Source organism: Neoarius graeffei, chromosome 4 (assembly GCF_027579695.1).
Source record: "Neoarius graeffei isolate fNeoGra1 chromosome 4, fNeoGra1.pri, whole genome shotgun sequence".
NCBI classification, from domain to species: Eukaryota; Metazoa; Chordata; class Actinopteri; order Siluriformes; family Ariidae; genus Neoarius; species Neoarius graeffei.
The window spans coordinates 21370061-21394075 of NC_083572.1; the positions used below are offsets into that span (position 1 = coordinate 21370061).

The 24015-nt window shown below is 39.2% G+C and overlaps 1 protein-coding gene across 1 annotated transcript in view; it reads left to right on the top strand.

Moving 5' to 3' along the window:
* mrps9 (mitochondrial ribosomal protein S9) overlaps nucleotides 1-20317 on the top strand; it is a 57452-nt gene extending 37135 nt beyond the window's left edge. Inside the window, exons 6-11 of the mRNA XM_060918171.1 lie at nucleotides 6397-6482; nucleotides 8209-8284; nucleotides 8448-8616; nucleotides 8775-8883; nucleotides 19187-19356; nucleotides 20048-20317. Of these exons, the coding sequence (XP_060774154.1) occupies nucleotides 6397-6482; nucleotides 8209-8284; nucleotides 8448-8616; nucleotides 8775-8883; nucleotides 19187-19356; nucleotides 20048-20139 (702 nt within the window). The 3' untranslated portion in view covers nucleotides 20140-20317. The remainder of the gene's footprint in view (nucleotides 1-6396; nucleotides 6483-8208; nucleotides 8285-8447; nucleotides 8617-8774; nucleotides 8884-19186; nucleotides 19357-20047) is intronic.
* The last annotated feature ends 3698 nt before the right edge of the window (nucleotides 20318-24015 follow it).

A 24015-nucleotide genomic window follows, 5' to 3' on the forward strand; every position in this document is an offset into this window, starting at 1 on the left:
GTCAGTTATGAGTTAACATCACAATTACAACTTTATATCGCAGTTACTTATCACACAGTTAGACCAGTGCTTCCATTTCCAATAATTAATCCACAACAAAACCAAGCATATTCATCAGTATGTAAACAAGGAATATAACTTACCTGCAGTCGTCTTTTCAGTAGGAACTGGCCAGAATGTCTTAGGATGAACAATAGAACTCATCTGCATTGTTCATGTGGCTTGTTTAGGGGTAGGGGATAGCATAATAAGCTGAAGCAAAAAGTCCCACTAGCTTACGATTGTGAGATAAAAACAAGTCACAATTTGAGATATGAATTCATCATTTCAGGATAAAAAGTTGCAATTGTGGAATATAAACTTGCAGTTATGAGGTAAAAAGTCACTATTGTGTAATATTAACTCGTAATTGTGAGGTAAACGATCACTATTGCATACTATTGCATACGTACAAGACACTTTTTCGATGGAATAAAAGCATGTATTCTATTCCCTTCTAGCAGGTTTCATTCATTTGGTTTGATGGCATGCAATATTGTTAGCATATCGCTTATCCTACGTGTATTACGTCACTCTACCCAGTGGAGAATGAATGTTGAATATGGTTTGCGATATTGCAAGTTGTCAAGACATGACGTCACACATCGGAGACATAAAACTTCCGCGCTAGCGAGCGAATGTGACCATTTGTAAACAAACAAACATAGCTGCCAGGTTTGCTTTGTTAAATACAGAAGATTTTGAGAGACTTTTGAAAGAGAAAGACGCGTTGAAAACCCCGAAAGGAATGTATAATAATAATAATAATAATAATAATAATAATTGCTTTTTTCATGGTATATCAGGATGTATTCCATTCAGCTAGCATGACATTGAACTCGTCTTCAACTCATTCAGTATCATGGAATGGAATATATCTGATATACCACTCAATGCCAGCCAATATTATTTAAATATTCTCAGTTGTGAAATAAAGTCACTATTGTGTCATATCAATTTGTAATTGTGTGGTTAAAAAGTCAATATTACTTAATATTAATTCTCAGTTGTGAAATTAAAAAGTCACTTTGTGTAATTTTAGCTTGTAATTTAGAGGCAAAAAGTAAATGTAATCTGTCAATTGTGAAGTAAAAAGTTACCATGGTAATAATTCTGCCTCACATTTGTGAGGTAAAATGACACTAACATATATTAACTCAGTTGTGAGGTAAAAAGTCATTATTGCAGAATATGAACTCAAAACTGTGAGGTTTCATAGTCCCAATGTCATGTTAGGCCAGTTGTGAGTTTAAAAAAAAAAAATGCACATCGTTACCACAGGGTATCGGCGGTATTAACTCATGATTGTGAGGTAAAAAGTCAATATTGCTTAATATCAATTCTCAATTGTTAGATAAAAAAAATCACTTGTGTAATATTAACTCTTAGTTGTGAGGTAAGAATCAATATTGTGTAATCAGTTCTCAGTTGTGAGATTAAAATGTCACTGTGTAATATTAATTGATAATTGTGAGGTAAAAAAGTTACAATTGTGGAACATAATGCCTTAATTAAGAAGTCAAAATTGACTATTACATAATTCTAACTCAAATTTGAGTTAAAAAGTCACTATTTCCACATATTAACTGTCAGTTGTGAGATAAAACATCAGAAAAGTTGTGAGATAAACCTCACAACTGTGAGGTTAAAAAGTCCCATGTCATGTTGAGTCAATTATGAGTTTAAAAAAAAAAAAGCGCATTGTTACCACAGGTTGTTGGTGATATTAATTCATAATTGTGAGGTAAAAAGTCAACATTGCTTAATAGCAATTCTTAGTTGTCAGATTAAAAACTCATTATTGCATAATATTAACTCATATTTGTGAGGTAAGAAGTCACTGTTGTGTAATATTAATGCTCAGTTGAGGTAAGGATCAGTATTGCGTAACATTAATTCTCAATTGTGAAATTGAAAAGTCACTACTGAGTAATATTAGCTTGTAATTAAGAGGTAAAAAGTAAATGTAATCTTTCAACTGTGAAGTGTAAAGTTGCATTATTGTAACTCAGATTTGTGAGGTAAAAAGTCACCATGTTCTCAGTTGTGAGGTAAAACATCATTATTACATAATACTTGTATTAACTCACAACTGTGAGGTTAAAAAGTCCCATTGTCATTAGATTAGATTAGATTAGATTAGATTAGAACTTTATTGATCCCTTTGGGAGGGTTCCCTCAGGGAAATTAAAATTCCAGTAGCATCATTATAGGATAAACAGAGAATAGAATAGAAAAAAAAGAGAGAACTTCTAGATAAATTTAAGTCTTTAGAAAACTTCTAGATAAATTAAGTATTTACATATACAAATATATTAAAAAGATATGAAAAAAAGTCCAGCAGGAGAGGTATTGCACATTTATATTGCACATTGTCCAGTATTGCTTTTTTGTCAGGCTAGGCTACTGCTCCTTCCCGTCCTCTGTCCTCCTGTTACCCCCCCCCTCCACCTCATCCCCCCACCCCCCCACCCCCAGAGAGGAGTTAAGTCAATTGTGGGTTTCAGAAAAGGCACCTGGTTATCAGTGGTGTTAACTCGTAACTGTGAGGTAAAAAAATCACTGTTGCCTCATATTAACTCTCAGTTTTGAGGTAAAACATCATTATTGCATAATATTAATTCAGAATTGTGAGGTTCAAAAGTAATTTGTCATGTTAAGTCAATTGTGAGTTGAAAAGGGTTTTTTTTGTTTGTTTGTTTTTTACCGTTTATTTGGAGCCATTAAAAGATGCTCCACCACACACCAATCTGGCTACAATGTACAAACCGCTCGTGTTCTGAATGTGCTCTTAAAAGGTCCATTTAAAATGTAAATGACTTCAACCGACTTTCCTCAACATTAGGGAATTTTTCTTCAGGGATTCTTCAAACATATGTCTACCAGTATACTGTCCTCATGTTGACTCTCGCTGGGTGTGTCAATGTGTAGTATATCATGTAAATGCAAAGGGTGCTCAGCTTCTTTTGGCTACTGACCCCATTGTAAGGGTTAGAATTTTTCATATTGTGCTCATACTGTGCAAAATATCACACAAGTAGTATGTTTAGTAGTGTTTCTAACTAGAAAACATGACCATCATACTTTTTTTAAAAATGAATAAATAAATGAGGGGAGTATTTTAAATCACTGCACCAAACACTGACGGTGTCTGCAATAAAGGCTTTGATTAACATGACAGCATGTTGGACATGACACCGCTGAGGTCTGGTGTAAAATGGGCTTAAGAGGATCTCAAGCCTGAATGAAGGCTAATGAAATTTTAATAATGACCGCCTGACCATTTTAATTATCAATAATCCTTAAATATTCAAGTTTACAGGCATAAAAGTACATTTAAAATATAAAGGTTAGTAATGTGTCCTTTGACCCCTTTCACATCTCTGCCAATCCCGAGGTTGAGAATCTATGTTAAAATTTTTCAAATAATGACTGGCTGGCTTTGTGTCCCTGTCTGCCTGTTTGAGTCTTTCTTTCTCTACGTCCTTCACCGTCATTCGCATGCAGCTTCTCTTTCTCTCTGAGTAATCCATGCAGTTCTGTTGTTGAAATGAACATGTTTAAGCAGGCTGGGTTTATCTTGACGCTTTCTATGTTAGCTATGTACATCAATGGCTGGGTGATTATAAAAATGATATCGATATTGTGATAAATGTCACAGTGTGCTTTTCGGAGATATCATGGTATCATTTATTTTAACAATTACGAACTGAATGAAAGGAGCGGAGTCGTACAGAATCTTTAAAACTGTACAGTGTTAATCATGTTTATTACAGCATTTATTTTTTCCTCCTTGTCAGTATTCAGTTTATTTTTATAGACATTGGTTTGAAATATCATCCATTTTCATAGGTTTTATTTTAAACACAACACTCCAGTTCAAACCTGTACGTTCGTCTTGATGCATATTATGTATCATAGAAAAATCTTTGAGAATTGTGATATGATATTTACGTCACATCAGCTGCCCCTAGACTAAGGAGTGTGTAGAGGAGTAGTTCACTGTCGGGTTTGTTCACTGTAACGCTTTTGCCTCCCAAAATCGCATTTACAGCAGGGAGCAGCACACACTTCAGTAGGCATGCCTGGGCTTTGTGCTATTTTAGATGCGTGCGTGCGCGTGTGTTATAGAGGTACAGCTGTGCAATGAGGATTTGGGAAACGAACCCCAGAGACATCACTGCACTCTAACCAGCTCTTTGTCACCTCAGCTAATTCCTTTTCAAAGTTTCTTTTTTTTCTTCATGTTTCTCCTGCTCCTTCTCCTTTCTCCTCTGCCGTTTATCTCTGGACTCGACCTTGGGCTAAGACGTGACGCCATAGCAGTGCAGATCCATGTGCGCGTGTTGATTAATGTGGCATTGTCCTCGACTTGCCCGAGCCCCCCGAGCCTCTCCCCTTTTGCCCGGCAGTAGCCGAGACCCCTGCTGTTCATTTAAATAGGTATGTCAAATCAGAAAATAACGTACAGCTCCCCAGCCGGCAGAGAGCAATATTTTACTGGGACAAGACGGAAAAGGAAAGAACGCAGATGCAGTATACACATGAACACTTTTTTTTTTAAATCCTGGTTCGTAATGCTGCATTTCAGGACTATTTTTACAGACGTGATTTGTAAATTTAACCAAGTTACAAAGAAAAAGACATTAAATCTTAACACTGAGTACATTTGCGCACACAATCAGATAACTGTTAAAAAAAATCTAATTATGGGAATAATTTAAACTTGATCTGATTAATTAAAAAACTTGGGGCCTACATGAGGCAGACAGGAATCTAATATCTTTCATAATACATGGTGTATGCAAAATGGAGTTCTACTGTTACTCTGCACCAACAAAACTCTATCTGTCTATTACTATCTATAGATCTATCTATTTATCTGATTTGATTTTTGTTACTGCACCAATTATTGTCTGACTATTGGGCTGAAATCCAGGCGCTGGTATCAGATTTCTAGAAATCTGAAAACAGCTTTAATCTAAGGATATCCTGTATTGGTATTATGCTGTTTATACCAGTGATCAAGTACGTAATGTGCTGAAATCTGATAAAGAGCATATTGGTGTGCGTGGAAATAACCTGTACGTGCACAGCAATAATTTGGACAAAGTACAGATATCGTTCTTGCATCACTTCTTGCATCATAGTTCTCTCTTATTCTCTACATTGTAATGCACATGCTATAAGATAAAGATGTTATTTTATTGCAAATTTTTTCAAAAGCTGCTTTAAAGTCCACCTTGTCATGCTGTACAACGTTCCTCTGATTTGATTGAATTTGAAAAGCTCACAGCTCATATCAAATCTGAAACATTCTCTTATTCCCCCCCACCCCTAGTAAAGTGGCCTTGATTGTGCCTGACTCTGCTTTTCCCTAGCTTGGTTGAATTTCTCCAGCTCCTTTTTCAGGCAGTCTTTTTACAAATGTGTAATGTGCATTCCACTCATCTTACCCTGTTTTTTTTTTTTTTTCTCTCCCCTCCCTCTCTTTTACTCTATTTCTTTTCTATTACTCCTCTCTCTCTTTTTTTGCGCTGAAAATTGGTTTTTGCCCGATGTTTGCTTTTTTGGCGAGCGCCGGTGGATTAGATGCACTCTATCAGGATGGAATTAAACAAACAGCTGCGGAATAATTGCGGGGGGAAATGAATTCTCGTGCGGCCGAGGGGAAAGGGCCGACGTGAGCTGCATGCGCGTGCGCGCGCATGCACACACGCGCGCACACACACGCACCCTGCCCCGCTTCGCTTCATCGCCATGACGCCTGACGGGCACTCCAGGCTCGTGGGCGCGATGCCAATTTAGACAAGAATGCCCGAGGACGCCATCCGGCTCTGCATGGCAGCCCCTCCTGCCAGGAGGAGGGAAGGTGTGTGTGTGTGTGTGTGTGTGTGTGTGAGAGAGAGAGAGAGAGAGAGAGGGGTTATGGCCCAAGTGCTCCCCAATTCAATTTCCCCCCACACACAATTAAATCCAGCCAGGGCTGAAGAGACAGAGATGGGATCTGCCTTCATAATGGAGATCCCTGTATGTGTGTGTTAAAAAAAAAAAAAAAAGTAAAAAACAAAAAAAAAAAAAGTGGGGGTGGATTTTATAATTCTTTTTTTGTTTGTGTTTTGTTTTCTTTCAAGGAATTCCTGAATACATTTTTTGTTGTTGTTTTATTCATACTTGCTAAAGGGTCCGTTTCCACTTGAACTATTTAAACGGGTGCGTTTTTTTTCCCCAGCTGTGTCTCACTCGAATGTATTTTGTTGTTATTGTGATGTTTAATAATCTAGCATTTCACATAAAAATCCGGGTTGCTTAGTCCTTTTGCCGGTTCTTATGCTTTGAAATCCTTACCGATTCCAGGATACGTTTGGGAAAGTGTTGGCGATAGAAAAATATCAAGACAAGTTGAGAAGTAAAGGACTTTTTACTCAAGACACCAAACGGATGTAAGTACCGCACTCAAACGTTTCTAATGATGTACAATTTGGAAAAACAATAATACTTTGAAACTTGCAATATGTTCTAATATTTTCTAACCTCTGCATCAGTATGTATATGTGTGGCGGTCTGGGGAAAACACCTCAGGTGGCACTGAGGCTGAATTCTGGCAGTTCTGATCGTTTGTTTATGTACATTTTTAAGTGTTTAAACACTTTTTTAAACCAGATTCATCATATATGGCTTCTGTGACATTTTGAACAGTATAAATGATGTTCAAACAAGAAAAATTTCATGTTTATTTGAAGGTTTAAAAGCAACATTCCTATAGATGACATATCAGCACCAAAACATCCCTGTCGGTCCAGTTTCTAAATCAAACCATGAAATGTTAAGCGATTTCATTCACACTGATGGTTCTCTTTAAAACCTCTGTTTCTCTTCAAAACATTCTACCGTCGTGACTGTCATGAGTAGCGTCTCCAATGGAAAACCTCAGACTTTACATCCAAACGTATACTCGTCTAAGGAATCCAAAAGGCTTCTACGTTAAAAAGAGATTTCGTTAGGTTTGAAGGCTACAGGAGAGGTTTTCAGAATTCAAATTAAGTTGTCAAGATGGTGAAAGACTTAAACAGCTCATACAGCGTACACTCTTTAATTTAAACATGGCTTGTTTGAACATGTCTCCCAGTAACATTTCAGAATCGAAGCACACCAAATCCTTTTTCATAAATAGTGATGCTTCTTATAATAATATGCAAAATAAAAGGAGAGGAGATTGTGAGGGGTGGGTTTCCCCCACACACAATCCCAACTGTAAATCAAGTGACCCCACATGAGGTCGCAACCCCTAATGTGTACTGTATGTTTTCTTATCCTTCTGCTTTTCGAACACACTTTTGGCTTTCTACCAACAGAGAGCATATTTAGATAGATAAGGAGCCAGTTTATCCATCCATTATCTATACTGTTTATCCATCAGGGTTATGGAGGAAGCTGGAGCCAATCCCAGCTGACTTCGGGTGAGAGGTGGGGTACACCCCAAACAGGTCACCAGTCTATCACGGGCCTGGAGCCAGTTTAACAAAATGCAAAACATCTGTAGGCTCTGAACAAAGGCAGCTTAAAGATGTAGTTTTCATGGTCATAGGTATTTTTGTTTTGTTTTTATTAGATTTATAACATGTTAAACATGGAAAATCAGTGTGGTGGAGGCAGAATCTTAAAATCTTAAAAATGCTAGAACTTGATGACTTCTGCTTGATATATGTGCTTAAAAGAGAGGCCTTTCAGTTAAGGAAAGCCTGTACCTTCCAGAATTTTTCACATTCACGTTCCTAGGGGCTGTGACTTACAAAGACCACCTGACCTAGTTGCTTTTCAATAGGCAGCTATATAAAGCTCTATAGGAAAGAGGGTTGGAAATTATGGCCAAAAATGCACATGAAATGATTGATGCACATACATTAGTGTGGTATGTAAGGAAAAACAAGAGTAACTGTTCTTCAGGTGACTGAGAATGCCAATACAGGGATCACACTCGGCAAGAAAAATCCATCCACAACTACACAAAGATGATTATAGTAGTGTTGTAGTAAATAAAGTACTAATTACCAAGATTTGTTCAGTGTTGCACTGGTCTGACAGAAGTGATATAATTAGATCTGTTTGATATTATTTGCACATTATATGAGCATTAAATTAAAGTTGTCTGTATGTGTATGCTTTCAGATCCCTGAGCGGTAGCCGGTGGCTTTTGAAGGAGGAGCTTGAGCAGTTACTGGTAGAGAATATCTCTGATCATGAGGCAAGTGCCAAGCATCCATCATACCATTTTAAAAACACTTTTACAGCTGGTATACTTCCGAAAGATGACACAAGAGGGTGCTGTTGGAAAAGTTCAAGTCAAGTCTGATTGAATGAATGTATTTTTCTTTGCCACTGCGTTGTGCGCGCGTGCATACATGCAGTATGCGCGGTTCTTGCAGCTGGTGGAGAGGCTCTTGTCCATGCCCTACTGCTCTATGGAGGAAGAGTTTCTCCAGCGTTTCCGCCGGAAACTGGAGGTTCAGTCCAGCAAGCAAGAGATTCCCGCACTACAGCACAGTGAGGACGGAGTGGCCTTCAGTCAGTCCGATGGTATGCACACACAACTGTTACTGTTTTCATTGTCAGGACTCCACATGAAACATTTTCACCATCATGACCATGCTCCATCACTCTACATACCAATGATCTTACCAAGAGAGCCTCTGTTCTCTCTTACTCTCCCTCACTACTCTTTCACTCTGCCACAGGAAGGAGAAAATCATCCAAAGCCAACGTCACACTCCGAGATCGAGGCTCTGGCCGTATCACAATCAATGGCAGGAACTACATGCAGTATTTCCCCATTCTACAGGACAGGTGTGTGTGTGTGCGCGCACGCGCACTAAGATTGGGCTCTGGCCTAGACGGGTAGCACAGGGTTAGTAACGTGAGCTGGAAATGGATGTTGTGGCTCATTAGTCAAAGGCTCTTGGTTAATAATCAGAAGGTCAGGGGTTCAAGTTGCAGCACTGAATACAGTTATAGTTTTTATTATGCACCAACATGTAAAAAAAAAACATGCATAGATTGCACCTTGTACCGGATAGCAGGTGTTACAAAGTAGAAGGTGAAGCAAACTGAACCAAGCCTGCCATAAAAAGGGACCATGGACCACACCAAAAAAAATGCTATACAGTATTTACCCCTTAAACAAAAAAAAAAAGAATAGCCCTTAGCTACTATGCTATTCAGAACCTCAACAGGTGCTTTTATCCAACAAAATTGTCAACTCTGATTGGTCAGAAAGTAATTATCTACAATAGCATTTTGTTTTTATGAATGCACTTTTTTTAATTTATTAACGCACTTTCATTTCCATTCTTTTAGTAACGACTTGGGTAGGGATGCACCAAACGAACAGATTTGAAACACACGTAATTGTTGATATGAAGTTTTCTTTACAGAGACTTTTATTTAAGGAAGGAGTCTCTGGTGTCAGCACGGTAATTCAGAACAGAGGTCTTGGTTACATGACGAACTGCACATTTACATCTTATTAACATCAAGAGAGAACGGGGGAAATAAAAAGATGTCGTTCCAGGATCATAAGTGTCATATGAATGGCTAAAAAGTATGACTTGTCATTCTTTAATAAAAGAAACTTCACTGTGGAAGAGGAAATAAACGGAATAAAAGATTTTGATGCGTGCTGTTTTTGGAAAAGAATTCTTCAGGGTAGTAGCATGACACCAGTCTGTGGTTTATCCTCGTATTTTATACAGAGTCGTGGCATTGTAATTTGTGATAAAGTCAGAGTTGTCCTGATATGAACCATTTAATATGGGTACTCTAGCCTGTTCTAGCCTTTGTGCTCTTTAGAATGCTAAAGCCAAAGCCTTTATAAGAAAATGTTCATACACAGCAGTTTTCTCCTCACTATGCTATTGTATTTTCCTTCTTTTTGTATGTCTTGGAGGAAGGTTAATTACACAGCTGAGTGAGTAGTGGGCCTGCTCTTATCACACAGTCCTAACCCATTGAAGAGGATGGGTGATGTTTATGTGGTCTCAGAAGAGTGAGACGCATTGCTCTGCCTTCAAACTTGATGACTCTCAAACTCTTTTTGTGTATACATGCTGGCAGTCAGGGATCATGGTGGAAGAGGTTCTTAGCTCCAGTCCTGGGGAGCTATGCTTCAGATTTTTCCGCAAGTTTTCCTTTTCCCACCAGAGCAGGAAACTTCAAACATGAATCCTTGGAAGTCGAGTTGAGGACCACAGTGCAAATCAAAAGTAAAAAGGACAGAATGTTAGATTACGTGTATGAACCTAGTTCACCGATGACCAGAGGTGGACAAAGCACCCAACTTCATTACTTAAGTCAAAGTACAGATCCCACTGGTCAAATGTTACTCTGATACAAGTGAAAGTTGTACAGTCAAAGTTTTACTTGCGTTAAAGTACTGAAGTATTTGCTTTTAAAAATACTTAAGTATTAAAAGTACATTTTCTGTCAATGCATTGTTGTATTATTGCCACAGCATTTACAAAACCTAATGCCTCTGAAGCAACCGACTGCATTTAGTGACTAACTTGTAGAACCTGTAGAATAAACGCCTGGTATAATGTTACAAAATGAAACACAACTGAACTGAAAAAGAGCCATTATCATTTTCATTTTTTTTTTAAATTGTAACACTCCTCCCCACCCCGACAAACCAGCATGGTTAGTGTTCTGACCCAGCTCTGGCAGTGTGTGCGCACATGTATGTGTATGATAATCAGGGAGACAGTGGAATAGCTGTAAATGCAGCTTGCTCAGAAAATAAAAATGACAGTCCAACCTGCTTCAAACCCAGGTCCACACCTCAAGCTTAATAACTGCCCAACAGCAACACTGTTTTAAGCAAGACAAAAAAAATGCAAGACCATCATCTGGCATCAAAACAAAAAATTCCAGCAATTGTTGTGACAATACTGTCCATCTCACAGGTCTTGCGCGTGTGTATGCATTCATGCACATATGAATCTGCCTGTGGAATCATGGTGGTTTAACATTAAGCTAGCTAGTCAGTGAAGCTCCACCTGACATGCTAGCAAACGCTTTTCAAACTCAAAATCATATTGGGTAGCTAACATTACTAGAAAAGAGAGATTTCTACATTCTGTTTATTTGGTTTATTATGCTAAAACATATTTCTGAAAGCACTTCAGATAAGTTAGCATTATTCATGTTAGCGTAACATTGTTTTTACATGCTAACTAACAGTGTCCAAGTTAACTAGCTATGTGTTATTAGCTGTGGACAAGGCGATGGCAACTTGGTGGGCAAATCCATAGAAAGTCATTTGACTAACCAGACTGCACAGCTATTGCAACATCGTCGCTAGCTCTAAAAGCACAGACAACGTCATTACAAGCTTTCTCTTGGAATAAAACGTCTACATACCTCAATATGCTTCCACAGGTTGGATGGCGAGTTTTTGTAGGCTGTGATGTGCTCCGTTTTAGGCAAACAAAGCAGATATTTAAAATGAAACGACTCTTTATTCCTTTCAGAAAACTGAAACATGGGTTCTAGCTATAGCCAAGAGTGTGTGAATTCCCCAGAAGTACCACCTCCTTCCATTCTGCTATCAACTGATTGTGTTAAATAATGCTGCAGAGAAATCTTTGAACTTGATTTTACACAGTCTATGGATGAGACGTGACCCAAGTGATTTTACTGATCGGTTGTCTCAGTGTCACCTGCGAAAAACCTAATCACATTTTAGAAAAGGGAAAAAAAACATCCACTTTCAGAGCTGCTTTGTAGTAACGAGGACCTTGAGAGAAATGTAGTGGAGTAAAAAGTACAATATTTGTCTTTCAAATGTCAAGTCAAATTTATTTGTATAGCACTTTTAACAATAAAATTGGGTACATAGCCAATCGTGAGAGAAGAATTTATTATTTTTAGAAGCGGTTCAATTACTTCAGGTATTATCTGTTTGAATAGACGTGTAGGTAAGGGATCTAGTACGCAAGTTGAGGCTTTTGATGCCGAGATTAATGAAAGTAATTCAGTTTCTTTAAGGGGAGTAAAACATTCTAATTGATGATCTGATACAGTTATATGGTTAACTACAAGGTCACTTTCATTGTCTAACCTTAAATTAGTAGTTTGAATTTTTTTGTCGGATATTCTCAATTTTGTCATTTAAAAAAATTCATGAAATCGATACTATTATATACTGCAGGTGTGCATGTGTCTATAGTGGACTTATTCCTTGTTAATTTTGCTACAGTATTAAATAGGAATCTAGGATTATTTTTGTTATCTTCTATTAAGGAGGAGAGATATGTTGATCTCACAGCACTAAGAGCTTTTCTGTACTTCAGGAAGCTCTCCTTCCACGCTAATTTGAACACTACCAATTTTGTTTGACGCCATTTACGTTCCAATTTTCGAGTGGTCTGTTTTAATGTGTGAGTGTCATCATTATACCAGGGTGCTAATTTTTTGTCTCTGACCATTTTCCTTTTAAGAGGAGCTACATTATCTAAAGTATGGCGGAATGTTGACTCTAAGCATTCAGTTGCCTGATCAAGTTCTGCAGGGGCTGACAGTGACCCAATCAAAGTTGATAACTTTGGGAGGTCATTTATAAAGCTCTGTGCAGTAGTTGACGTGAATGTACGTTTAATACAGTAGCGTGGTGAGGTGCATATATTATTCAGGGATGGAAAATTTTCCGCCGATCGGCGGATTTCCGACTTTTTCAGACCAAAATGATCGTTTTTGAGATCGATGTAAATCCGTTGAGAAATTTTCGGGGGGTATGATTAACGATCTGTGGTCACCTTATAACGCAGACATCCCAAGTCTCCCGGAACTTCCGGGAGTCTCCTGCATATTGATAGAAGCGAGCAAGAGCGTGCGCGCACAACATTTAAGGTCTGCATCACGCATCTCAGAATGTGCGCACGCGAGGGAGACTGTGTGCAGTGTTGCCAGATATTGCTGACGTTTTCCATCCCAAAATATGTTCAAAACCCGCCAAAATGCACTTAAAACCACCCAATGTGGCAACACTGCCTGTGTGCCTGTTCATGTAGCGCATGCCAGACAAAGAGCATCCTGATTGGGTTACTCAGCAAAATAAGCCAATCAGCTTTCAGTGTGGGCGGGCTTTTATCTCTTTTCTGGAGGACCGACCGGCATAGCAGAGAGAGAGAGAGAGAGAGCGCGCGCCCCAAAAAACGAAAGTACAAAACCCACTTCAGCTCAGATCACACAAAAGAATCTCCCTGTCTAATAAGGGTAGAAAATAATGACAGTTTCGCGTGATGTACTGTTTGCAGCAGTGATTTCAGCATTGCCCATGGTGGCTTAAATGATTGTAAAGGACATGTTGAGGTGAGGAGTGTCATTTCATGTGCATTATAGGTCTACAACAGGCTGTCATGAAAAGACCAAACTTATTGAAGATTTCCGTAAAGTAACAATATCAAATCAAGTTTATTTGTATAGCGCTTTTAACAATAAACATTGTCGCAAAGCAGCTTTACAGAATTTGAATGACTTAAAACATGAGCTAATTTTATCCCTAATCTATCCCCAATGAGCAAGCCTGTGGCGACGGTGGCAAGGAAAAACTCCCTCAGACGACATGAGGAAGAAACCTCGAGAGGAACCAGACAATGTATGAATATACATCATATATATCAAATACACGTCATATATAAGTGTGTATCTTTTTATAAATGAGGTTGGCTTGTCTAATGTAGCATGTTGGGGAGAATCATAATATCATATCTATATTTCTGATAAAATTTTAGGTATGATACCGTGTATAACTCTCCTACTTATTGCTCATTTCATGGGGGGGAATTGCTGGGATGTGCCGCGCGGGAGCGTCTGCCCACATTTTTTTAGGCCGAGATGAACTTATAGTTTTTGATTTAAAAAAAATTTTCCAATTTGTAATGCCCATTGTACATGCCTGTTCTTTAACTCAAAATCACCATCTCGATCTTCAAATTGACCATATGATATATGCATTACATTACACAACATCCTGTCCAGATAAAACCTAGTTAGTACACACAGCAGTTGAAAGGGAAGTGATGAGTGATGTTGAATGTTGCCTGCTTAATATGCAAGAGCTCCTGCTACCATGATAACATCAGAAGAAAGCTTCAGAGAATTATATGACAGAACTTTTTTCTGGTTTGCACTTCATTGTAAAGGATTAGAGTATTCAAAGACATGAATAGCAAAAATGCAGAAATATAATACTGTAGAGCTCGTTTATATTAAAAGGTGCATTGATTTTTTGAAATCATCAAATGTGAATTGATTAAAAACAAGTCTCTTGTACCATATTAATCATTTTCACCTGGTAGTCCACCAAGAAGGGGAATTTATTTCCAAATACATTGCAACTTTTTGCTGATAAAATTAATGGTTTTGGGGTATAAATAAATAAATAAATAAAAAATAGCCAAAAATCATTAGTCCCTGGAACCCCTGGGCCCCGCCCCCTGGGCCATGGGCCCCGCCCTGGTTTTTTCAGACTTTTTAAATATTTTTCATTCTCATCCCTGATTATTACATAGTTTGAATGAGATGAGATAATGATCTGAGAACTTCAGACTGTGGAAGTATGACTATTGTCTACGTTTAACCTGAATGCTAGTATTAGATGAAGGGTGTGACCACCATTATGGGTCAGTCCTATGACATTCTGATTAATCCCTACTGAATCTAAAATGGACACAAACGCTGTTTTTAAAGGGTCTTCTGGGTTATCAAAGTGAATATTAAAATCTCCGACAACTAAAGCTTTGTCTAAGGAAATAACCAGATTTGAGAGAAAATCTGCAAATTCAGAAAGAAACTCAGAATATGGCCCCGGGGGCCTGTAAATAATAAGCAATGGAATTAACTGGGTAGACTTATTTTTCGAGGCTACATACATTATATGAGTATGAAGAACTTAAAATGTGTTAAATTTATAACCAGGTTTTTGTGTTACACCTAGATAATCATTATAAATAACCACAACGCCTCCTCCTCTGCCAGTTTGACAAGGCTCTTGTATATAACTGTATCCAGGAGGACTCGCTTCATTTAATGCTATATTTTCATTTGGCTTAATCCATATTTCAGTTAAACAAAGTACATTAAACTCCTGATCAGTAATGAGTTCATTAACCATTAGTGCTTTAGATGTAAGAGATCTAATATTTAATAGCCCCACCTTTAGATCAAAGGTGCTGGCAGCAGCTGTACAGTCAGTATGATCTAATTTTATATTGATTAGGTTACTGGAGCAAACTCTCTGAAAATTTCTACCTTTTTGTTTAGCCTGGGGAACAGACACAGTCTCAATGTAGTGGACCCTGAGTGATGACTCTGTGCAGCTAGCAGACAGTCGGTTTAGCCTGTTCGTCTGCTCCCTGGCCTTGGCTCTGGATTGTCAGGAATTAACTAGGCCTGTCCTGAGACTATAACCTATGCTGCAGGAAATGAGAGCAGCACCTTCCCGAGTGGGATGGATACCGTCCCGCCCTAACAGGCCAGCAGTGCCCTCAAAATTAGCCTAATTAAAAAATAAAGCCCACACTGTTTTCAGAGCACCACCTGGACAGCCAGCAGTTCAGCGACCATAACCTGCTGTAAGCTACATCGCCACGCCGCATTGGGATGGGGCCAGAACATACTACAGCATCGGACATCGCCTTCACTAATTTAAACACCTCTACAAAGTTACCCTTAGTAACCTCAGACTGACGAAGGCGTATATCATTAGCTCCTGCATGGATAACTATCTTTGAGAACCTGTGCTTGCCTAGGACCCTAAGATTACCTGCTATGTCCGGCACCCTGGCTCCCGGTATGCACCTGACTAAAGCTGCTGGTGCCACTAAAGGCTGAGCTAATTTCACGTGCCGTATGATAGAGTCCCCTATAACCAGAGCTCTTTCAGGTTTCTCAGTGGGTGTGTCACTAAGGAGAGCAAACCTGTTCGACATGTGACGCGGAGAAGAGTGGTGCTCCCATGGACGAGCCTCAGCGGTAGCTTTGGCTCTACGCTTATGCCGCCGAGTTGTCACCCTTTCGCCCCGCTGTAAGGGCTCTAATGCCGGAGTTGGGGGATTACTAACTCCACCTAGGGCGTCCAGACTTTCCCCTACAGAAACTACACTATTCTCACGCTCACTGACCTTCTCTAAAGCCTGGACACGTGCTTCTAGCACTGTAATCTTCTCCGTCAGAGAGCTAACTAATCTGCACTTATCACAAATGAAGCTAATAAAGCTATCGCTAGCGACGGAGGAAGAATGACTAAACATCCTGCACTCAGCACACTGAACAGGCTGAAGGTGTGCCATGATGAAAAGATTCACGTACCTTAATCGAAGATCTGTTGATATTAAAGCATATCCGATGTAGATGGCCTCCGCTTGTGGTCTTTACACAAGAGGAGAGAAAAGGAAAGTTTCCGGTCTCGGTGCTCTTCTGAAAAAAGAGAGAGAAAAAAACGGAAAAAGGAAAGCGAAAGTCGAAAGTACAAAAAGGAAAGCGACAGTACAATAAAAATGAAGAGGATACTGGAAAATTATTTGTAGAAAAAAGTTAAAAAAGATTAGTGATTAACGCCAGGACTCGCAGGAAAAAAGGACTCTGCGCAAACAACTCAGGAACCAGGAAGCGCGTAGCACAGAATGCGCAAACAACTCAGGAACCTCTACTGCACCTCTAGTAGAGTATTGCAAGTCTGTTCTACCCTGTGTTCAATGAAAGATGGGAAATGTGATCAGATACGGTATCTCACTGTGTTATTAAAAAAAAAAACAGGGTTACACACACAACGCTCTTTCAAAAGTTTGATATCTTGGTATGGGAATGATCTCGGTGACCTGCAAAATGAAATGGCCTAATAAAGTTAATAAAATTGAATACGTTTTTGGCAGTAGCACAAATGTTAGATAATGCCCATAATGCAGTAAACTCTAAGGCCATCAAAGGTGGGAATGGAACTGTACACGAATACTTCATTCGGTTTGCACAAATGGGGTGTCCCCACAAAATTAGTCCAGTTGATCAAAAAATGAAAGTTTGTTTTATTGGCTATTCTAAATCTACAGTTAATTATCTTTAAAATAAGGGTAGAATTGGTGCAGCCAATCCAGAGAAGTTAGTGAAAATGTTTAAGTTATCATCATCCTCATAACAGAAAATCAAGTTTGGAGAAAATCAGCTGTAAACTTGATGTGTAAATTGAAATAAATCCATAGCACGCACACTCGGCCTACAAAGTCATATTTATAGGTTATTTCACAGGATAATATTTTGCTAACGGATGCATTGCAGATTAAAGGGAACTGAAGTCATTTTTAAACTTGCTTTATTTCTTAATTAACGTGTTATTCAATTATGTTTTCGGTTTTAGTAACCTTTTATATTGTGACTCGTATTGGCAACTAATTGCAATTAAATATTATACATGTTGAATTTAGTTCATTTGGTCCATGGCAGGCATCGCTTGTCTGCGCGATCTTCATGAGACTTGTGCAAGACTTCGAAATGTAAAGTGTCAGCCAGGTGTCAGTGCCGCCATTTTGAAAACTGTTTTACAAATGAAATATTGCACAAAAACAAGTTTAAATGACGATTACTGCCTGCTTTTTTTTTTTTTTTTTTTCAAACTTTCCTGATTGCTATCAAAATTAACAAAACTTCCGGCTTGATTACATCAGCATTCGAAGGAGGGTGCGTGCGTCTTTTGACCACGTTGGTAGATGTTGGTCAGTTTGATTTCCGCTATACGTTTTACTTCTGTCCTACAATGTCTTGCACAGGTCTCAACGAATCTCGTTTATGTCCATATGTCAAAGCAATGGCCGTAAACAAGATTTTATAGCAAAATTGGAAAAACGATATGTGGCTCATGTTTTTGATGCAAATAACGTTCAAATGGATACAAATACGAGGTGCACTATTTGTTTGTTTTAGAAAGCTTCCCAGGGTGATTGAAAGATTGTAATTTCGAATCCCCATGATGCTTTTGCTGGAACAAAAATTGGCCATTTTGTCTGGGTGGAAGGGATAGCATGCGCAGACTCTCCCCTGGCAGTCACGGAGACATTGGGCTCATGTATGCAGAAGAGGACAGTTAGCACTTTCCTGCAAGTGTGTTACTCTGCCCTGTTCAAAAAGATGCAGTTGATAGGGTTACACGTCTTGGAGAAGGCAAACGTGAGCCTTCATCCTCCCTGGTTGGTAAATTGGTGAGAGAGATTGGGGGGGAATGCAGAAACGACAAAAAAAAAACCCTACTAAGTTCAGTAGAAAATATTGCTTGTAGGTACAGTTAAAAATTGAAAAAGTGCGATTACAAAAAACACTCTGGCAGAATTCATAGACCAGGCTGATAGTGCTGTCATTTGAGGGCTGCCATGGCCTGAAAGTTAGAGAAGCAGCCTTGGACCCAAAGGGGCACAGGTTTGATTCCTGGGACTGGCAGGAAAAATGTGGGGGGAGTTGAGTGAATGAACAGCACTTTCCCTTCCCTTCCCTTCCCTTCCCTCTGTATCATGGTTGAAGTGCCCTTGAGTAAGGCACTTAACCGTTAACTGGTCCCTGGGTGCTGTACCATAGCTGCCGATTGCTCTAGGTATGTGCGCTCATTGCTCACTTGTGTGTGCACATGCATGTGTTCACTGCCTCAGATGGGTTAAATGCAGACGAGGAATTTCACTGTGCTTGAGTGAACATGTGACAAAGTAAAGGCTTCTTCATTTCTATCTCTGTGGTACTTCCAGTGATTGACATAGGGTTCATATTCGTTTATTTAAAAACGGAAGGAAAAAAACCTTTCCAATTTAGGCCAATTTGGGTTTAAATCCAGATATATTTGAAGCACTAAACGGACAGAGATTCAGGCATTGCTTTTACACCCTTACACCAGTCGAGTCCTTAACCTTTTATGCTAAGGCTTCTTTTATCATCCATCTCGTGGGACCAGATGGGCTTTCCTTTATAAGGAACACTTCAAAACATAAAAATCTGATTGTTCCGATCAGATTTTTTTTTCATTGTTTCTTCATTGTTTTTCCTTTGACGATCTTTCTAGAGAGACAATATTGCATATAATGGACAGAAATGAATTGATATTATTTGTCTCTTTTAGAGAGCAGCTGATGTTCCCGCTACACTTTGTGGACATGCTGGGAAGGTTTGATGTGGAGGCCAGCGTGGAGGGTGGCGGTCACTCGTCCCAGGCTGGCGCTCTGAGGTTGGCCATCTCAAGAGCACTGCTCAGCTTTGTTTCTAACGGAGATGTGGAGAACATGAGGCAAGGTGAGCGTGAGACACACAGACACTGCTTTTGTGCACTTTTCTGGCCATAAACTTCAGGATCTTGAAGGTTAAATATTGCTTTTTGCTTGTGTGTTGTTAATACACTTTGTGTGCCAGGCAGTCAAATTTCTGTTGTTTATTAGCAAGGCCTAGAAGTCTGACTTATATACTGTTCTAGATTCTTGAACATATTGTTCATTGCGAGTTTTCTACCAATTGTGTTGGTGCCAAGAAGTGTTCGAATTTAGCACACTTCTGATGTGTACAAGCCTATTTTTAAAGTATCTTGGTTTTCTAGATTAGTACACCGTAAAAAAAAGTTTAAGTGCGAGGTTGTAGTTTGCAATTTGACAGGCAGCTTGTAACAGCAACTGAAGCTAACAGAGTTTTTGTACGACTCTCCACGTCACTCTACAGTGCAAAAAATGCGTCCCAGAATAGTTGGTGTGAAATTTTACGAGTTGACATGTCAGGGATGGTTCAGCTCCAACCTGCCCCCTAGTGGTTATAGCATTTAATTTTACAGAAACACGAGAGGGTGCATTCTCGCTCCCTTTCTGTCTCTCTCTCTCCTCCTCATAGAATCTTTTCAGTTACAGACAGAATAATATCTTTTGATCTGTATTTAGAGGCTGGTAGAAAACCTCCTAACCAACTAACACTTAATATTATTAAAATCTGTTGCTTTCAGCTGGTCTGCTGACATCTGACCCCAGAGTCAGAGAGAGGAAGAAGCCCGGCCAGGCTGGAGCACGCAAGAAATTCACTTGGAAAAAGCGTTAACCAGTAACGGGCACTGTGGATCCAACATCCGTCACACATTTATTCACAGGCTTATTTATACATCCAAGGTCCCAACGCCCTGTAGAATTAAAATCCAACGGACGCATCTCTTGCAGTTTGCATTGTTTGAGAATATAAGAATCACGTGTCTTGCAATAAACTAAATGTTTTCATCTAAGCTTTGTTGAAATTTTGTTTTTGTACCACAAAAGAACAAGCAGAAAGCATCAGTGTATTTCTTGAAGTACAGAAAGTATTAAACCAAGTTAAGCTGAAAAATGATTTCACTTAAAATTCCTGTTTATAGGCAGTGTGTGTGTAAATAAATGATCTACACAGAAGCCAGCAATTATTTCAAGAGATCATTTTGATGGTAATTTTCATGCAAGTTTTGTTTTCGGTAATCAACATTTAAAAGGTTATTTTATTCTTAAAATAGAAATGTAAGGATATATTAATTATGATGGTTGCCAATAATTCTGGAGTTGACTGTATATAAAAGTTTTTATCATATTCTGCCTTAAAGAGACATCCAGAGCCCTAAAGTAAAGAATAAAACACTTGCTGGCATGTTATAGAAAAATAATCAGTGACCTGAGTAATGTGAGACGGCCCAAGATGAAGCAGAGCTACAATGAAGGTGATTACTTTCCAATAACAGCTTCTCCAAAAATGTTTTGCTCCTCTTATACCACAACATATTTTCAACTATTTATTGAAGAATACAAAGGTTGTTTTTTTTTTTTTTTAAATAGTTGCATTTAATGTTCAGGAGCAGTCATGAAACTAGTTAGTTCCTGCTACAAATAAGCTGGTACTATAAAGTCTAGGGGTGCAACTGGATTTGTATACATTATTTAGATTGAATACATAATGCATCCTAAACAAGTATGAATACAGGTATGGAGAGAAGGTTGAGGACTTGAGTTTGTTTGTTTGCTTGTTTTTTGCTGAGGCTGAACGTGCCAAACCTTCATAATAGATGTTGATCTTGCAGGACATGTATATATTTCAGATGGAAATACTGTCCAACCCATGCTTTTTTTTTTCTTCTTTTCTTTTGCAAATTAATCACCTTTAGATCAATCACAGTTGAGAACTCAACAGCTCAGTGTTATAAAGTGTTACACTTTAACTCTACACGGCACAATGTTTAACAAAATTCTACAGTCCTCCCAGAGCCCCCTTGTTCCAACAATGCAGTGCTTTATATCTGTTGCTAATACAGTTTGCTGTAAAATTCATCCATTGTCTATACCGCTTATCCATTGCAAATCATGGGTGAGCTGGAGCTAATACTAGCTGGCACTGGGTGAGAGGTGGGGTACACCTTGGACGGTTTGCCAGTCTATTGTGGGGCTAACACAGAGAGACAGCCAGCCATTCACACTCACATTCTGACCTATGTGCAATTTAACTGCTTTTACATGAACACTTGAGCAATTTATTCCCAGAACAAGTTGCCCTGGTGCAACTGCCCATCTAAACACGATTTTTTGGAGGACACTGGTGTCCACGCTGGTGGACGCAACTTGTTCCGGAACATCTTGTTCCAGGTGCAAATTGTTCCCACTTACCATCTAAACACCATTGGGGACAAATAGGAGGGCTTACGCATGTACAGTAGCATTCATCCGGGTCATTTAGTCAAGTTTATTTGTATAGCGCTTTTAACAGTAGACATTGTCACAAAGCAGCCTTACAGAAAATTAAAGGCTTTAAACATGAGCTAATCTTATCCCTGATGAGCAAGCCTGTGGAAACGGTGGCAAGGGAAAAACTCCCTCAGACGACATGAAGAAACTTTGAGAGGAACCAGACTCAAAAGGGAACCCATCCTCATTTGGGTGATAACGGATAACGTGATTTATAAATAACTAGCTTCTATAACCGTGTCCTATAGAGCAGGGGTTCTCAACCTTTTCTGCTTTGAGGTCCACCTATTCATACTTGTAACGAGTCGGGGCCCATTAAAAAAGATCCCCAATTATTTTGACTCATCTATTCTATTAGAATCTAATAATCTACAGTGGGGCAAAAAAGTATTTAGTCAGCTACCAATTGTGCAAGTTCTCCCACTTAAAAAGATGAGAGAGGCCTGTAATTTTCATCATAGGTACACTTCAACTATGAGAGACAGAATGGGGAGAAAGAATCCAGGAAATCACATTGTAGGATTTTTAATGAATTAATTGGTAAATTCCTTAGTAAAATAAGTATTTGGTCACCTACAAACAAGCAAGATTTCTGGCTCTCACAGACCTGTAACAACTTCTTTAAGAGGCTCCTCTGTCCTCCACTCGTTACCTGTATTAATGGCACCTGTTTGAACTCGTTATCAGTATAAAAGTCATCTGTCCACAACCTCAAACAGCCACACTCCAAACTTCACTATGGCCAAGACCAAAGAGCTGTCAAAGGACACCAGAAACAAAATTGTAGACCTGCACCAGGCTGGGAAGACTGAATCTGCAATAGGTAAGCAGCTTGGTGTGAAGAAATCAACTGTGGGAGCAATTATTAGAAAATGGAAGACATACAAGACCACTGATAATCTCCCTCAATCTGGGGCTCCACGCAAGATCTCACCCCGTGGGGTCAAAATGATCACAAGAACGGTGAGCAAAAATCCCAGAACCACACGGGGGACCTAGTGAATGACCTGCAGAGAGCTGGGACCAAAGTAACAAAGGCTACCATCAGTAACACACTACGCCGCCAGGGACTCAAATCCTGCAGTGCCAGATGTGTCCCCCTGCTTAAGCCAGTATGTGTCCAGGCCCATCTGAAGTTTGCTAGAGAGCATTTGGATGATCCAGAAGAGGATTGGGAGAATGTCATATGGTCAGATGAAACCAAAATAGAACTTTTTGGTAAAAACTCAACTTGTGTTTGGAGGAGAAAGGATGCGGAGTTGCATCCAAAGAACACCATACCTACTGTGAAGTATGGGGGTGGAAACATCATGCTTTGGGGCTGTTTTTCTGCAAAGGGACCAGGATGATTGATCCGTGTAAAGGAAAGAATGAATGGGGCCATGTATTGTGAGGTTTTGAGTGAAGACCTCCTTCCATCAGCAAGGGCATTGAAGATGAAATGTGGCTGGGTCTTTCAGCATGACAATGATCCCAAACACACCGCCCGGGCAATGAAGGAGTGGCTTCATAAGAAGCATTTCAAGGTCCTGGAGTGGCCTAGCCAGTCTCCAGATCTCAACCCCATAGAAAATCTTTGGAGGGAGTTGAAAGTCCGTGTTGCCCAGCAACAGCCCCAAAACATCACTGCTCTAGAGGAGATCTGCATGGAGGAATGGGCCAAAATACCAGCAACAGTGTGTGAAAACCTTGTGAAGACTTACAGAAGATGTTTGACCTCTGTCATTGCCAACAAAGGGTATATAACAAAGTACTGAGATGAACTTTTTTGATTGACCAAATACTTATTTTCCACCATAATTTGCAAATAAATTCATTAAAAATCAAACAATGTGATTTTCTGGATTTTTTTTTTCTCATTTTGTCTCTCATAGTTGAGGTATACCTATGATGAAAATTACAGGCCTCTCTCATCTTTTTAAGTGGGAGAATTTGCACAATTGGTGACTGACTAAATACTTTTTTGCCCCACTGTATTGTAAAGTGTATTAATGGGATGTGACATCACTCCCTGTTACCGATGGGAGCCCAGGAATTAAATAAGTGCAATAAAAACAAACTGTTTTTAATTGTAGGTATTGTATTTAAAACTGTATGGATGTACCAGAAGCCAACATAAAACCATGCATGCAGGGCATTCTCAGTCAAAAGGGATTAATGATCCAAAAGTGGAGTTTGGTCCATTAACACAAGAACTTGATGCCATGTTTGTGTACAGCAA